At 43.0% G+C, this 17,723-nt stretch overlaps 2 protein-coding genes across 3 annotated transcripts in view; both read left to right on the top strand.

Annotated features, from left to right (window-relative positions):
* Positions 1–41: 41 nt before the first annotated feature.
* On the top strand, positions 42–5,542 carry FCF1 (FCF1 rRNA-processing protein). Of its 2 annotated transcripts, XM_062494686.1 has the most exons (8): positions 42–78; positions 170–237; positions 365–436; positions 700–848; positions 1,252–1,324; positions 2,262–2,349; positions 2,800–2,894; positions 4,854–5,542. In XM_062494686.1, the coding sequence occupies exons 1-8, from the start codon at positions 76–78 to the stop codon at positions 4,900–4,902; spliced, it is 597 nt and encodes a 198-aa protein (XP_062350670.1). In that variant the 5' UTR covers positions 42–75; the 3' UTR covers positions 4,903–5,542. The 2 variants fall into 2 exon arrangements, with proteins under 2 accessions (XP_062350670.1, XP_062350669.1); XM_062494685.1 differs by having other exon boundaries at positions 45–78; positions 170–436.
* Positions 5,543–9,331: 3,789 nt separating this feature from the next.
* YLPM1 (YLP motif containing 1) overlaps positions 9,332–17,723 on the top strand; it is a 35,585-nt gene continuing 27,193 nt past the window's right edge. Inside the window, exons 1-3 of the mRNA XM_062495122.1 lie at positions 9,332–10,345; positions 15,476–15,712; positions 16,624–16,818. Of these exons, the coding sequence (XP_062351106.1) occupies positions 9,332–10,345; positions 15,476–15,712; positions 16,624–16,818 (1,446 nt within the window). The remainder of the gene's footprint in view (positions 10,346–15,475; positions 15,713–16,623; positions 16,819–17,723) is intronic.

Below are 17,723 nucleotides of genomic sequence, written 5' to 3' on the forward strand. Positions count from 1 at the left end.
ATGACGCGCTCTCGGGGCGGGGCCCGGTGACGCACCAGGGGCACCGGCGGTGGCGGCGGGACCGGCAGGATCAGCATGGTGGGCCGGGAGCGGGCCGGGATGGGGGGGCGTTCGGCTGGGATCGGGTCTCTCCCTAGCTCAGCACGGCTGTGTGTCCGTGTCCTTGCAGGGGAAGCAGAAGAAGGCGCGGAAGTACGCGGTCATGAAGCGCATGATCAGCCTCCGGGATGAGCGCATGTGAGTGTGGCCGCGGCTGGGCCCGGTCCCCTCGGGAGAGGCTTGAGGAGGTCACGGCCCAGGTCTCTCCGCCGCTGCCGGCCCTTCCTTATTGCTGTACCTCAGTAGTGCCTGTGCTTGTTTGCAGTAAAGAAAAGGATCGCGCAAAAGCCCCCGTGAAGAAGAAGGAGGACCCGAGTGCCATCAAAGAGCGGGAAGTGTAAGTGCTGCAGAGGCACTGGGGAGGGAGAGAAGAAAGCGAGGAGGGAGAGAAGGAGGGAGCGAGGGCCGGCCACACTGCAGGCTGGAACTGAGGGTGTTTCTGAGCAAGCGGTGCCCCAAACCGAAGGATTTGGCTTGGGAGGTACCAAGAAGCCTCATGGGTCTTTCTGCTCATTATCCGTCTTTCATTCTGTTTCATTGTAGGACTGAACATGATGTTAAATGCAATTAACTGATTTGAATTCTTTGTCTTCCTGGCAGCCCCCAGCATCCCTCTTGTTTATTCTTCCAGTATAATACACAGCTGGGCCCTCCTTATCACATCCTTGTTGACACTAACTTCATCAACTTCTCCATCAAGGCCAAACTGGATCTAGTGCAATCGATGATGGACTGTCTCTATGCCAAGTGTGAGTTTCTGCACCACTCTCAGCTTCTTCAGACCACACAGTGCCACAGCGTGCTCATAATGTGCTTTGTCAGCCTCATGCCATTGGCTGAGAATTACAGAAATCTTGCAGAAAGAATATGTGTTATAATCATGGAGCTGTGGTAACCCTGGCAATGTCTCCGGTTTCAGTCAAGTAATGGTTTTAAAATGCTAATCTCAGAAAAGGTGGAATACTGATAACTTAAAAATCTTAAATTACCATGGCATGGTTAAACTTGGTGGTTCTACATTTCATCACATTGCAACATTATCATTTGTCATTGTAAGTAATACATTATAGAGTTTCTGGGGCATGTGGGCAGTATGTAGGGGTCTGGGAATAAATACCGCTTTGTTTTAATATGCGCTTTTTTTGCATTTAGGTATTCCATGTATCACAGATTGCGTGATGGGTGAAATCGAGAAGTTAGGACAGAAGTACCGTGTGGCATTAAGGTAGGTGCAGGATGTTCTTCTGTGTTGCTAGAACTTAATGGTTTAATATAAATAAATGAAAAACACTTGCTACTACTGGTGCTCCTGCACTAGAGGGTGGTTGGGTTGTTGCAGGGTCCTGAACTTGGTTTTATTTCTGTGTCTATGACATCAGTACAATGGCCCAAATTTTAGAAACTAAATGATAGGTATGAGTGCACAATATTAATCTGTAACTCTTTTAGCCTTCTAAGACTTTCAAAGTAATGCTTTTTCTTGTTTCCAAAAAGAAAATTAATTATAGAATTTCTAAAAATTAATAAAGGAGTAACCTAAGTCTTACAGAACTTTTCATTCAAACTTCATGTTATTCCTGTGTGTGTAGGTACCAAGTACTGATAATCTAGAGCCTGGTTATTGTGTGATCTGTACAAAACTAGTCCAGTGTAGCTCACGTATATCACTCAGATGTATTGTTCTTTTAATTTTGGGCTGTGTTGTAAAGTATGAGTGCGTACCCTCAACAGCTTTGATGTTGCCCTTCAGACAGGAGGTGAAATGTCTCTTTATGCATGGTCGAAATGATCAGATGCCAGAAGTTCCAGTTTTTCCCACAAATAACTTATTTCAAATTACTTTGTTTGGCAATGACCTAACATTGTTCAGATTTTGAATCAAACAAATCAGTACTAATAAATACTTTATAATGTTATAATTTATAATAATTTATATAATAAATTATTTCTATAATGATTTATAATAACTAGAAAAATTGCATTCTTTTTTTGGTTTTTAGGTAATTTCAGTTGACCTTTGTCTACCATTCACTCCATCCCTTCATCCCTTGTTTTGAGACCAATGTTCTGTATATCACAGAAGGGCATGTTCTTGTTCCTCCATACTGTGTACTGTAGTCTCTGGTCTGATTGCTGTGATGCTGCTTTTTATGTCCCCACAGAATTGCCAAGGACCCTCGGTTTGAACGCTTGCCATGTATGCACAAAGGAACCTACGCCGATGACTGCTTGGTGCAGAGGGTCACTCAGGTATTTCCCTTTCTGACATTTTCTATGCCGTGCTAACATACTAAAAATTCCTGACCCCTGCTAATTACGGACTGACTTACATTAACCACAGACTAGCTATAAAATCTCACCATAGGGCATTTTCAGTTCTAGCACAACTTTATTTGATGCAAGGTATTATCATCCCCGAGCATTCTTATTGTATAGGACAGCATCAAGCACTCAGGATGGGAAAGCTGTCAGCTTGAAAGGCTGGACAGTGTTTCAGAGATTTCTATTTTGTCTATTTTGATGGGCAGAAGGATTATTATTAGTCTGCTGCAGAATTCTGTACAAGTCCTGGTAATGCCTTGCTAAGGACTCTCAGCCTTCTTGTGTTCAGTGAGCTCACTGAATAGGAGCCTTTGGTGAGACATGGCTCCTTTCTGGGCTTCACTGGTGTTGAATCTGACTTGCCTTCATTTTTTGCAGCACAAATGTTACATTGTGGCCACAGTGGATAAAGAGCTCAAGCGAAGAATACGAAAAATCCCTGGAGTGCCTATAATGTATATTTCCAGGCACAGGTAAGGGCCCACTGACAGGAAGGAATCCTGCCCAGTGCAGTACATGTCTGACAGGGACTCTCACCACGTACTTCTCTCCTTCATTGTCTGTAGTGCAGGCTGCTGTAAAGGGCCTGGTGTTTACACAGAAGTTGAAGTAAAGCTACTGCTGGGAAGAGACTGGTCACAGACCGATTTTTGTTGCAGTCTACATGTTCATTTGTCTTTACCTGAAGAAGTGGTTTTCTTAAGGCCAGTGTTTCCATAGATCAGTTTTGCTTACCAGTAGCAGCAAGACTACCAGGCAAATGCATTCTACAGGTTCTTGAAGAAAAGAACCATTCTTGTTCCATATTCTATTTGGTAGCTTTGTGTACCCTCAGCTAAGTGATTAATTTGCTTCTTAATTAAAAACCAAACCAACTCAGAAAGATACTAGTGCAGAATGCTGGAAATGAGGAGTTTGATTGCTATAGATATGTGAAGTTTTAACTGATCTATAATTAGAATGTGGCTCAAAAGATTTTTCTCCGAAAACACCTTTTCTCCTTATTCACCATGGGCATGAACTTTTGGAAAAGGCTGCCAAGGGTGGTGATGGAATCACTATCCCTGGGGGTGTTCAAGAAATAACTGTACGTGGCACTTAGTGCCATGGTCTAATTCTCAAGGTGATATTTAGTCAAAGGCTGGACTCAATGATCTTGGAGGTCTTTTCCAATCTAAATGATTCTGTGAATTATAAGTTGAATGTCTAAAGTTTTATTTTCTGGTGGTGATCTGCTCTTAAATCCTAAGCCAGATCTTACAAAGCCTCAGGACTTTTTTCTTATCTGGAGATGGTGAGTTTTTGAGATGTCTGCTGAGTTTAAGGTGAAGAATTACAGCAACCTCACTTGAAGAATCACTGTCAAAGGTACACTAGCAAGAGCAGCTTTCCATATAAGATTGTAGCAATGCGACTTAACAGAGTTTAATGGCGAGGTTCATTCTGTTACTACATGGATGAAACATACAAAGGAAAAACTACTTAGAATCACTTTGGAATGTTTTGCATGGAGACCAGGAGTGCAAAGGAGGAACCCCCACTGAGTCACAAGCTTGCCTTCCAAACTCCTGATGGAGTCCAGGTGCAGCTGCATCCAATCTTAATCCCAGACATGGTCAACAGTCTCTGTCTCAATTAGATTTTAGAAGCACTTAATCATTGACTGATTTAACATTTATAAAGTGATTTAATAGGGTTTGCTACAATTATAACAGTGACTTAATTATAGTTTCAGGAAGCGATATTCATACTATACTCAGTAAAACGTATTTCAGCCAATTCACATGCATGTATACTGACACAAAGATGTATATGTATATGGGTACCAGGTTAAACTTCCCCTCAGATTCAGTGAAATACATGGAATGCCTCTGCATTTTTCAACAAGCAGGTCTTGAGTGACAGTCCTTCAAGCATCTCAGCCTTGAGGCCGAGAGGCCTTCTGGTCAGAGAGAGGTGCTGGTGCAGCCCAAGGCAGTCCAGGAAAGCTATAAGGGCCTCACTTATGATCACTGCTTATAGGGTCACAGGATGATTGTTTTTAGTCCTGCATCAATTTTATATCTTGGCCATAATCCAGATTGGTAACTACTAGAGTTTCCAAAACTCTGGTAACGTTGGTACCATTCCACTCAGGCCATGATTTTGATAGTATTGTCAGAGGATGACTGACAATCTCATCATTCACCATAGATCAGCAACAGGAGTTCCCAGTGGAGTCAGTGCTGTTCTCACCTTAGTCATGCAAGGTTTCCTGATATGGTCAAGGGATGCTTCACCACCTAACTCATTACACAAAGGCCAAGGCCTAGCAGAAATCCCTGAGATGGTAGTGCAGCCCTGAGGAGAAAGAAGGGAGAGATGCACCGCCACACTGGGGAGGGGAGCAGTGTGGAATAGACTGTCTTCATGAGTTTTTCCTTCTTTCTCAGGTACAATATTGAGAGGATGCCAGATGATTATGGAGCTCCAAGGTTCTAACCTGTCCAGGCAAGCCATCAATGCCAGGATAAGAGTCCTTCTGATTCCAGTCCTCCTGCTTTCTTCGTTGGAACTCTGCTCATAGGACTGTGGATAACATCAAACTGACTGCTTAACCTTGTTTTTCTAAGAAAAAGCTGTTTTGAAGAGTGGTTTTATTAATCCATCCTCTGCCTTGGTCTGATTACCTGCAGCTGGAAGAACATATGGAAGACAGAAGACAGCAGGGCCAAGAATGTGCCTAGCTCTGCATCAGGACCATTGGAAAAAGTGATTTCAGCATTCTGAATTAAATATTGATGATGAAACTCTGGCTAAGAATGAAACCACAAGGGATTCTAAAAGTTTCTTACTGCTGCACCCGGAGTGGGACAAGTATTCCTTTGGGAAGCTACCTCACACCTGTTTAATCAAATCAGAATATGGATTCCGCAGAAAAGACATCAGATTTGCACCAGTTGGTGGCTTTCTCTGGAAAAGCAGTCTAGATTTTAATTCAGAATTGATGGGCTTTTATTCAACTGTACAGTGAATGAAGTTTGTTTAAGTGTCCTCTCAGACTACTTTTTCTGTACTTGGTTAGCTGGTGGTCCTTTTGCTTAAATTTAGAGTGGTGGATGGCAGGGTGGGGTTGGGTCAGGATAGGTCTTTCCCTCCTGTTTGTTTGGGTCCTATGCACCTCAAAGCCTTATCTCTCCTGTTACATATCAGGACAAGAAGTGTCTAACAGGCAAAGGTATTAATGCGGGCTGGGAGCACAGTCCTTGTACAGGAATAAGAACAATGGTTGCAGATAAAGAGTCATCTGCAGAATTTGCTGCAGGGAAGGAAGTGGTCAGGGAGGGAGGGAAAAGAAATTATTAAGCCACATGAAGAAATGTAGGGGAAAAAGTATTTTGAAACCATAACTCTGCATTCTCATATCTCCTCCATTATTTCTTCATTTTTAGCAATATAATTTGCTCTTACGATCTCTGCTGTGTGGTGAGGAGAGGATCACCAGGAGCCAACATGCCAAAGCACACTTTCTGGCCAAAATGCTGGAGGTGTAGTACAGGAGAAGACTGCAAATTTATATTCTTGGAATTTATATTCTATAATTAACTTTATAGACTTTAATAGAGCTTTATCCTGTAGTCCCTTACACTGGTTTGTCTGCAGAGGTGGCCACAAAGGCCAATAGCATCCTTGCCTGTATCAGAAATAGTGTGGCCATCAGGACTAGGGAAGCAATCCTCCCCCTGTACTTGGTGCTGGTGAGGCTGCACCTTGAGTTCTGTGTTGAGTTCTGGGTCCCTCATTACCAGACAAGACATTCAGGTGTTGAAGCACGTCTAGAGAAGGGCAGTGGAGCTGGTGAAGGGCCTGGAGCACACATGTGATGAGAAGCAACTGAGGGAGCTGATATTTAGTCTGGAGAAAAGAAGGCTCAGTGGGGAACCTTGTCACTCTCTACAACTACCAGAAACGAAGGTGTAGTCCGGTGGGCGTCTGTCTCTTCTCCCAGATAACAGGTGACAGGATGAGAGGCAATGGCTTCAAGTTGTGCCATGGGAAGATTGGATATTGGGAAAAATTTCTTCCCTGAAAAGGTGGTCAATCATTGGAACTGGCTGCCTAGGGAAGCTGTAGAATCACTAGGCCTGGAAGTGTTGAAGTGTGGATGTGGTGCTTAGAGACATGGTTTAGTGGTGGATTTGGCCGTGCTGTGTTAATGGTTGGACTCGATGACCTTTGAGGTCTCTTTCAACTTTAACAATTTTATAATAGCTGAACTTGGCTGTCTGTATGCTGGATAGCATGCAGTGAAGATAATTTCTGGTCTTTGGGAAATGCTCTGATGTCCTGGTAACTTCCTTGCTAGCACCATACCTCTGCAGATACTGCAAGAAGCTTTGGGAACACATCAGACCTACTTCTCATGCTATCTCTGCACTTGTTGCAGGCTCACCTATTAACCATCCCTGAAATAACAGCATACTGACACTTTGAAAATTTAGCCCCTTCCAGGCTATCACAATTAAAGTTAATATTTTCCATCTCCGGCCAGGAAGAAAGTAGCCAACAGTGGAGAGATTTTACAGTTGGTATATAATAAGTATGTTTCAAAAATAATATCCTTAGTTTTGTTCTCTTAATCTAATCCATATTTCTTTAAGCTAGTGGTCAAGTATTGTCATGAACAGTTGAAGCCCATGTTTAGTCAAATGAGGACTGAGAAACAGTTGTAGGATTAGATCTCTGTAACTTGCTTTTCAGAATAATTGTTGTTTTGAAAGACTTCTTTGAGTCAATAGTTAAATAGAATTGTTCTAGTGCAAATAACTTCACTTGAATTAACCTAAATGGAAGGAGACTGGAGAAGAAAGAATAAATTAATGGACACTTACAGTAACATTTGATAATAGTCTTTCTGGCACAGAAGAGGTCAAAGGCACAGCAGCCTGATGAATTTGGGGAACATATACCTGCCAGCAGAATGCCTTTTGCAGGGACTTCATGAAAATGTATGTATTTAACATGAACAGTGGGTAGGAATCAAACTAAATGTGCTCATTTACTGAAATCTTTTATTCCTTTTACTCTGCCTCATTTTAGTAAAAGGAGGAGTAATCTGGAATAGGTATAAGGCAATTGCTAAAGATGTCTTAAGAGGGTTGGAGGATGAGCAGAAGGAAGTATTGGCAGTGAGCAAACCCATCAGGAAATTTTCATTAATTGAGTATAACTGGTAAGACAAAAAACTTGGCTGCTAACTCAAAGAGCCTGGTCAGAATAGAAATAGGACAGGAGAGGACCACCTGAATGATCAGCTGCTTCTCCTGCAATGCCAGGGAACCAGACACCTGGTTCAGAGGAAAATACTTACTCCGTGCACAGAATGGTATCCCCGTGTCTTATTCAATTTGCAGTATGTCAGAGGAGGAAAGATCATTGTCACAGGAAAGAGTTTGGTAAACTACAATATTTTGATGTTCCCACAAATGCAGAATTCTGTCAGTCCAAACCAGAAAAGAAATTCCTTCCTGACTCAACTCTGGCAGATGGTTTAAACCTGCACAGGATTTAGATATCAGATGCTTGCAATGTTTCTTAGTAACTAGAGAATTCAGTCTCCCTGCTAACATCCTGCCTCCTGCTGTAGCCAGTTTCCATAGCTTCAGAAGACAGAGAACATAGGGGAGCACCACATAAAGAAAATCTGAATATGTGCAAAGAATGGTAGAAAATAATCTCTACTCCTTTCTGGAGCCACCAGAAGGTTTAAGATTACTACAGCCTTAACCAGATGAAGAAATGTAAGCTGCTGATCCAAGATGTGACACTGGTTAATTGAGGGGTAACTGAAATGTGGTATAATAGTGTTTAGAAGCAGGAAGAACATGACTTATTTTAAAAAATATAACCAAAACCAACACGATGTTTAATGTTGCAGACTGAACAGAACAAAAGAATTAAAATAACATATTCTGAATAAAAGAATCAGAGGATATAATGTGAATTTAACAGGGTTGCTTTAAGGACAAGGTAACATTGGGTAAAGCCAGTGTATCCTGTCTGGTGGGAGTCAAATGTACTGCAACCCAAACCAGATTTGAATATTGAAAAAGCACCTATAAGTTATTTGGAAGTTACATTTTGGCTTCTACAATGTAGGCTGGAAAACAATTGCCCTGAAAGTGTTTAGGTAGATGTTACTTCAAGGGAAGTTACAAGTCTCTTGACAATATTGAGTAACCACGAAAAACAGCAAAAATAGTAGGAGGACCTGTCTGCAGGAAATAACTGTTAGTAAACTGATCACAAGAGAACTAGTGTAGAGTGAATAGATTAGGAGAATAAATTAAAGAACGTTTGCAATGGAAATTTCTTATATGGGAAGGACAGACTTTCAAAAGCTGAATGAGTAAACTGGTCCGTAGAACTCGGGTATATAAATGTTAAGTACTATACAATGAACAGTAGATGCAGCCTAAAAATACAATGCTAGCGGAAAGTCACATTCACTGCGAGAGAGGTCTAAACAGACCATCCTCAACAGAAAAACGATCAATAATCACCTCTACATGAAAAGAAGGGATGCCAAAGAATAGAAAAGGCAGTTCTATAAGTATAAAATTAAGACGGCTTTCTTAAAGATTTGAATCTCAGTTGAATTCACTCAAATAGGCCGGGCCCGCAGTGGCTCCCGTCTGTTCCCATCCCGCCTCTTGTTCCCGGCGGCTCGGGCGGGATGTGCCGCTCCGGGCTCGCCTGCGCCCTGGAGGCAGCTGTCCGCTAGGCGGCGCTGCCACCCACCCAGCGGCGCGCGGGGCGCTCCGGCGCGGCGCTCACGCTCGACTGCCCGGCGGGGGTGGGGCCTCCCTGCGCAGGCGCCGTGCGCCGCCCGCCGCCGCCGCCGCGGCCTGTGTCCGCTCCGCGTTCCGCCATGTACCCTGCCTGGGGCTTGTACGGGGCGGCTGGGCACTACCCGCCGCCCCCCACCTCCATCCCGCCCCCGCCGCTGCCCATCCCACCCCCCAGCGTGCCGCCTCCCGCCGTTCCGCCGATGCCGCTTCCCAGCTACCCGCCGCCGGGGCCCGCGCCCCCCGCCGCCGCGCCGCCGCCCGCCGGTTCCTCGGGGTTCCTGAGCCTGCAGGAGCAACATCTGGCCCAGCTACAACAGCTTCAGCAGATGCACCAGAAGCAGCTGCAGTCCGTACTCCTGGGCCCCCCGCCGCCGCCGGGGCCGCCCCCGCCGGGGCTGCCGCCGCCGCCGCTGCCCGGCTCCTTCACGGACTGGCAGCAGCAGCCGCAGGTGCCGCCGCCGGTCCGCAGCTACCAGAAGCAGTACGCCCACCGCGAGCCGCCGCCCCGCAAGCCGCCCCCCGCCGCCCGGGACCGCGACGGGCAGGAACCGTCGGGCGGGCACGGCGACTGGGGCGAGCCGGTGCCCGCCGAGCCGGTGCCCATGGACATGGAGCTGTCCTCGCCGCCGCAGTCCCCGCAGCCCGCCGCCCAACCCTACCTGCCCCCCGGGCAGCCCTACCTGCCGCCACCCCAGGCCGAACCTTACCCGCCCCCTGCCCAGTCCCCGCCGCTCCAGCCCTACCTGCCCCGGGCGCAGCCTTCCCAGCCGCCCCCTTCCTTTTCCGAGCCCCCGCCCTCCTATCTGGAGCCCCCGCCGGTCACCGCCTCCCAGCCCTACCTGCCGCCTCCTGCCCAGGGCTACATGGCACATCCCCAGCCCTACCTGCTCTCCTCCCAGGCCTCTCCTTCCCAGCCCGCGCAGCCCTCCCTGGCCCCCTCCATCCCTCCCCCGGTCAAGCCGTCGCAGGCTCATTTCCCCCCGCCCCAGCCGTCCTTGCCCCCGCCCGCCGCTGCCCAGCCGGAGGCCGCGCAAGGTGCTGCCAAGGAAAGCGGTGGAACGGAGCAGCCGGACCCCTCCACCATGACTCCCCAGGTAAGACGGTCCGGCTGGCAGCGGGAAATCTCCAGGGCAGCGGTGGATATGAGCCGCTGGCAGGTACGGGGTGTTGCAAAAGTCCCCGACTGAGTTAATAAGCACACCACATTTGCATAATATTGAAAGGATTTGGACGCAATCCGTGGAAATGTGGTAATGGCACAGCTCAGGGAAACTTCATAGAGGCTGATTTATCCAGTGGTGGTTGGTAGGGATGTAACAAATTGTCATTTCTCGAGAAAAATTGTTTAGAGAAAAGTGTAAATCCTGTCTGACTTTTCTTGAGTGTGCTTTGGTTTCTGGACAATGTATTCCAAAGCACAGCATGCGGGCGACCCACACCTAACCCCTGTTTGCTTTGTCTGCCCTGTTGTGAGATGCAGCAGTCTGCTTGTTGCACATTGTGGGATGTCACTTGTCTTCAATGATTTCTTTATTATTGTTTTTTTAAGGGCTTAAGTTGCAGTTGTCTGCCTGATCAGCCTAGAATTGAGACTATTTTAATCTTACCCCACACAGTTAAAGCTGCAGAACTGTTTCTGTTGCAGTACATACTTGCCCTCTATTTAATCCACATTTTGTGCTACATGTGCTTGATCTTCCAGTATAAAATTGCATAGGGCATTGGAGGGAAATATTCTGAAATGCCTTGAAGTGAAAAATGTTACTGCTGTGTGTTTTTCATGTGTACACTGGGACCAAAATACTGCAAAGTGCTTGTGTGCTTCACTTCCTAAATGAGGGCAGTTCCAGTGAACTTGGTGGGACCATTCATCTGCACTGTCAGGGACAATCCAGGCTTAAGGTTCAGCATGCACAGCGAGGCGCGTGTGTTGAGGCCCTCAGCTATGTGCATGGGTCAGGCAGATACACTGAGGCGTTTGCATGGGTTAAAAGTTATCTTATTGGTATCCACCTGCAAGAACAAAATTGAAGTGCATTCTTGAAAATTTCTTTATTTAAATCTATTTCTTTGGTTAAATGATCTTGGGGTTCTGATTTGAAACTAGGTTTGCAAAAATTCTATGGTGTCATATTGAGATCACTGACACTTAAATTTGCTAATTGCTGTGACACCTTCTTAGTTGTATCTACGTAAATTCTATTTTTATATTTATACCATATAACTAATTACTGCCTGACAAAGTAGTGCATTCAGTTCATTTCACTTAATTTTATAAAGGTTTTGGACAGTACTAATTGGTCTTTTACAGTGATAACAACAAGACTTAATTTTTTAATGACAATACTGAAACCTCAAAAAGTCACATGTAGAGAGTGGTGTTAATTTGGTATTGAGGCAGCTTGTTGACTACTTAAATTATTTAGCTCAATGATAAAATAGTAAACACTTTCCAGAAGAGTTGCAAATAACGCTTTATTGTGGTGCGTGCATGGAAGCAGCAGGATACTGCTGAAGTTTACATTGTTTGGTTTATGAGTGTTTATAAAAACAACTTCTATCTTGAGTAGTTTGCTTGCTCACATTCACAATTCAGTGTTAATTCTAAAGGAATATGATACTTTCATGGTAATAAATTTGTTATAACAAATTGATATGATTTTGATTATCTTAGGCTGTAAAATGAGACAGGATTTGGAATAACAAGTTCTTATGCACTAGGAATAGGAAAAGCTAAGTGTAGTGATGCTTTCATGGTAGTAATCTGAAAAGCTGAGTAAAGAAACTGTAATTTGTCATTTGTAGTATCCTATTAAGCCATTGTTTAAAGTGGCAATTGAAAGCAATTCTTTCTGTTCTCATCCCACAGTAACAGTGGCTGCAGACAAATATATCAGTGTTTTTCTCTTAATTCAGAAAATATTATGCAATTTGCCATGAGTTGGTGTTTTATTGTTTTCATTTCCTGTCTAAGATACTGTTCTTTGCCTTGACAGTATCGTGAGCTTAGCATAGTTTCTTCTGTGGGTATATATTGGACTAAATTGCTGGATTCTTGTCAAATCTAGTTAAAATATCTGTGGTACTTCCTTAATGTTCCATGTGATACTTGGGTATGTATGCTGCTATTTGTTTGCAGTATCACAGAATGGATTAGGTTTGAAGGAACCACAGGGGGTCATCTGATCCAACCTCCCGGCTCAAGCAGGGTCATCCCAGAGCACATGGCACAGGGTTATATATTCCAAACAGTTCTTCAATATCTTCAGTGATGGAGACGCCACAGTTTCTCTGGGCAGTCTGTTACAGTGCTCAGTCCCCTGCATGGTGAAGAAATTCCTTCTCATGGTCAGGTGGAATGTCCTGTACATCAGTTTCTGCCCATTGCCCCTTTCCATGTTCCTTGGCTTCACCAAAAAGAGCCTGTGTCGTTGCTCTTGGCACCCTCCCTTCAGATACTTGTGTACATTGACAAGGTCCCCTCTCAGTTGTCTTCTCATGGCTGAACAGGCCCACTTCCCTCAGCCTGTCTTTATTAGAGAGAGATGCTCCACTCACTTGGCATCTTCATTGCCTTCCACTGTACTTGTTCCAGTTCTTGTGCTGAGGAACCCAGAACTGGACACAGCACTCCAGGTGGCTGAGTAGAGGGGCAGGATCACGTCCCTCAACCTGCTGGCATTTTTCTTCCTGCTCCAAGGATGCGTGGGTACATCTGTATCTATAAATATGCATTTATCTACATCTGTAAAAGCTACCTCAGCTCTACCTCATCACCATTTAGCAGACTGCTGCACTCTTTAAACAGCCCCTTTGTTTTACAGAGGGTGCTAAACCACTCTTTTGTAATTTTCACCTGGAAAGGACATAGTGTCCCCAAAAATGGTGTTATGTTATGGCTTAGGGTGACCTATATTAACTTTGGATTAGTCTTTTGGTGTGGACTTTGCATTAACGTGTTTGGAGGTATGTCCTGTGGTTAGGAGCTGATAGTGCTGGTTTCAGTGTTCCTGTAAAATGCAACAGGCCTAGTCTCTTGGTCAGCCAAAGATGGAAAAAGGCCTTTGTTGTTGCTCATGTTTCCCTTGGCCTTAAGGATTATAATTGGATTTGAAAAATGACAAGTCCAGTTGAATGACAAATCATTGTGAGGAGGTAAGCACTCAAATAACTGAACTCCTCATCATGAAAAATTTTCTACACTAGCACTTCTGTTTTGTTCCGACTAAGCTGTAAAAATCTACCTTTCTACTTTTCTCATGCTTTTCAGATAGCACAGTAATACATATCAACGACTCATCTGCTGAAAATAATATGTAATTATATTATCTTAGCTCTGGAAAGCCCATGTCATATTTTGAGTTCTAGTCCTATGTCCGGCTGGTGGAATGAGGAGGAAACAAAGTGGATCTGTGGAGAGAACAATTTTATGGCCGTAGAACATGTGTTCACGCATCATAGCATCTAGCACCATGCTGGCAAATCACCTCATGGTGCCTTCTGAGATGGATAGTTCAATCAGGTTTTGTATAGCTGGGAAAGCATGCTCCTCCTTTGAGTTGCACTTCTTTCAGCATGTTGTTGAAAGTTTCTGATGGAGTCCATGCTGCAATACAAATGCTTATTTTTCTCCCAAAACTATGGCTCTTCTGAGACATATTCTTGTTAAAAATATTCATAAAAGGAATAATTGCATGATCAGTTTAAAGTCTGTGAAGCAGAGTCTCTTATTTCATTGACCTCATTTCCAAGTTACAAAAGTATGTAAAATACAGCTCCATGTTTGTGTTTGCTGCCAAGAGAAAAACGTAATTTCTGATCTGGGCATGAGGTAGGTTTCTAGCAGAAAGTTACTCTTCTTTTAAACCTGTTTAAGATGGACAGAGTGATCCATTTTTGTCCTCAGACAACACTTAGTGCTTTGATGTTGTCACAATTTATTTTAAAATGCCTGCATCTTTTGGATTCTTTTCTGTTTCTGACCGGACTTTATACAGGTGTTTTGTCTTAACTGTGCATGCTTGGATGGAAAGGAAGAACAGAAGGTATAAAAGATGGAGATCAGTCAGAGATTCTTGGAGGTGATGGAATTGAGAGTTCAAGAATGGTTGCACTAAGTTAGACCAAAAAGTACAGTATTTTATCATTCTATCTTTGGTAGTGAGTAAAAGCAGGTGCTAAGAGAACAACTTAAAAATCAAGGAGGTAGCAATATAGCAATACTTTGCTAAGATACAGAAGCTGCCTTAGCTGTAAATGGTGTATTTATTTTTAAAATATCTAGATTTTCCTGAGCTGTCTTGAGTCCACAAAACTGTAGCCCTTGGAGAGGTCTCTAGTAGGGACTTCGGTGGCACAAGACCATGTCAGATGAAGAGCTGCCTCCCACATATGTCTTTCTGTTAGTTTAATGCCTGATATTTCTCATATTGGAAGAGATACAGAACTGTTGGTTCTTACTCAGGTCTCTTTAAGACACTACTACTTAAGTGTTGAGATATTTATCTTTAGTCTTTTGTTCTTTATGTTAGTGGCAGCTTACCTTTTGAAGCTTCTGTTAGCTGCCTTGACTACTCTGAATTCTACCCTAAAATATTGAAAAAGAAAGCTTATTATTTATTAAGTTGAAAATGTTTTGGGTGCAATCATACTTGCTTCCCTCTTCAGCTGTTGAATGAATCAGGATTAATGAGAATTCAGGTGGTATATAACCTTCACGATATAATAGTTCTGATTGTTCTTTTTACTTTCCATAGCTTTGTTCAAACATCTTCACCACAATTTCTCAGCTGTCATTTTCAGTCTACTTGATGTCTGTGTTCTCTGTTCTTCCTCTTCATGTCTTCTGTACATTTCCTTCTTTTTCTCTTTACTGTAGTTCTTAGATATATAAAGCTCTAAAACCAATAAATATGGTACTTTTATAGCAAGTGTGTAGTAATTTTGCTTGTTATTGCCTGTGTTCCAGGTTTTTGTTATTATTGTTTGCTATAGTTATAGAATAGTAAGCTTGTTGGGGTAAAAAGTAAATTCTGTTTTGGGTTCTGTACATCACATACTGATTTCTGAATTTTGATTTGATCTTCTGACATCCATTGCTGAAAAAGTGAGTTTTTCCTCAAAATGGTTTTAAAAGCTTCTCTACAGTATGATTCTAGTGACGATCATTATTTTCTATTGTTTTTCTTGTGGAAACTGTCTTAGAAAATTTACACCTATTACAGGAACAGCAGCAATACTGGTACCAGCAGCACCTGCTTAGCCTGCAGCAAAGGGCAAAAGCCCATGCTCAGGGGCAGCAGCAGATGAAAAGTCCAGTAGTGAAGGATGAGCAGAGAGCAAAATCTGAAGAAGGGAAAATGAGTGCTTCAACTCAGCAGTCTGAACCTCCTCCTCTTAATGAATCCCTGCCTCCAGCATCCAAAGAAGATGAATCTTCTCTTGCATCCACTGAAACTCAGGTAGGCTTTGTAAAGGGATGCCACTCCATTTGTGTCCTAGATGAGCCAAAACCTCAGGAAGATTAATGCCATCAGATTCTTGTGTATGCTTTGTAACAATAACTGAATGTTGTGAAGCAGTCTTAAAAAAAAACATTTGCTAAAGCTGCACCAATTAGAAAATACATTTATTGTTTATAAAATTACATATTCACCCCCACATGTACCAAACAAGTCAGAGCTGGCTCCCCTGTCCCTTCCACAACACTGTCATCTTTGTGAGAACACCTCGTGATACTGAGGTGCAAAATCAGGTAGGTACTCAGTAGTTGAGGAATGCTATGTTTAAGACACTATTTCTTAATTTCTCTCTGGCAGTTTGTGAATTCTGGCTCCCCTTCCCTCTATGCATTCAAGTTGGTCTGAAAGCCAAGAACTGTGCAGAGGTCTTTTTGTCAGCATGCTCAGTAACAGTTACTGTATAATAGATGGAGGTCATGATTGATATTTGAACAGTATGTGCTCCACTTTAACTTACAGCATGCAGGTTCCTACAAAGTGGCAAAAATAATGCACTTGGAGTTACTTTACCTGATCATGAAAAGCAACTGTTTCTCATTACCTTTGCTGTGAGCAACAGATAACAGATTTTTATTAATCTCTTCCCTTTGGGTAGTGTCTTTATATGTGAATAATTGCCATCAGCCTAACTTTTAGATTAGACTGTTCATATTAGGAAAAGATGTGTTCACATTAAGGAAAGGTGAGATAAAAATCAGCCTTCCAGAAGCTGTGAGTGGCTGGAACACTGAAATAGAGTAATAAAGTAAGGAACAGTGAGAAAGTTCCTGTAAAATATATAGTCACCAAGTGTATTTTTTTTCTGGTAGAAGCAACTTTCCTTTATTTATAGTATTTGCCTTTTTCTGTAGCTCAATATTGAACCTCCTGATGACCCTGAGGAGGATTTGAGGTTGCAGCAATTGCAAGTGGCAGCAGCTCAGTGGCAGCAGCACCCCCATCACCGCGTTGGGTTCCAATATCAGAGAATAATGCAGAAGCATGCTCAGCTGCAGCAGATAGTACAGCAGTATCAACAGATCATGCAACAGCCTCCACACTTAGAGGTGAGACACTAAGGAGTTGGTGTTTGATATACATCCTGAGTCATTCAGCACTCACGGTCTGCTGAAAAATATGTGGTTGAATAATTTGTGATGGTTGTCTCATTTGTGTAGTTACTTTTCCTGCTTGGGTAGAAGTTTATATCCATTTTCCCTACTATCACTCAACTTCACAATGAAAAAAGCATTGACAAATGGTGATGAAGCTTCAGTAGGATGAGAAATACAAGAATTTACACTGCTCATAAGATTTTTCAGATGTACCTAGGCTGATTCAGGAGCAAAGCTGAACACAATATTGAATTTACTCAGCTTTTAATGTTGTGCCACCAGAGAAACAATTCAGAAAAGTCAGGTAAACAGATGATTGCATAGCGTAATTTGGAAGCTGCTCTTTTTTACAAACATAAATATGTACAATGATAAATGTAGATGCCAAGAATAGACAGTAAATGTAATTAAGAAAATCAGTATCTCACATTATTTTTAACTCAAGTAATCAGTTGAAACCAGTATTTTAGCCTTTAAGCTTTTAAGTAGAATTTGATTACTGTATTAGAGAGTTGAGTCAGCTTTTACTGGGTTAGTAGAGTTCGTACATTAAGTATTTCATTGTAGGTTGGGCTGTGCATTTGGTTTTTTTTAAAATAAATTTCTTTGGGTAAACCTTAAAAATCTCAGGCAGGATCAAGCCATGAATATTACGATATCCTCACATAATGAAATACAGAACTCCTTGAAAGAAGCTTCATTTGTGCAAATAAGATCTGGCAAAGGCTTGGAGAAGAATTGCAGACAGCTGAGGTAATTCTGAGCAGGTTAATAGCAAAAACTGAAACCTTGAGAAGTAGTCACATAGTGTATACATGTGAAGATTGATTTGGGCTTTAGCCATTGTTAGGATTCAG

The sequence above is a fragment of the Cinclus cinclus genome, chromosome 6 (assembly GCF_963662255.1).
Source record: "Cinclus cinclus chromosome 6, bCinCin1.1, whole genome shotgun sequence".
In the NCBI taxonomy this organism is placed as follows: domain Eukaryota; kingdom Metazoa; phylum Chordata; class Aves; order Passeriformes; family Cinclidae; genus Cinclus; species Cinclus cinclus.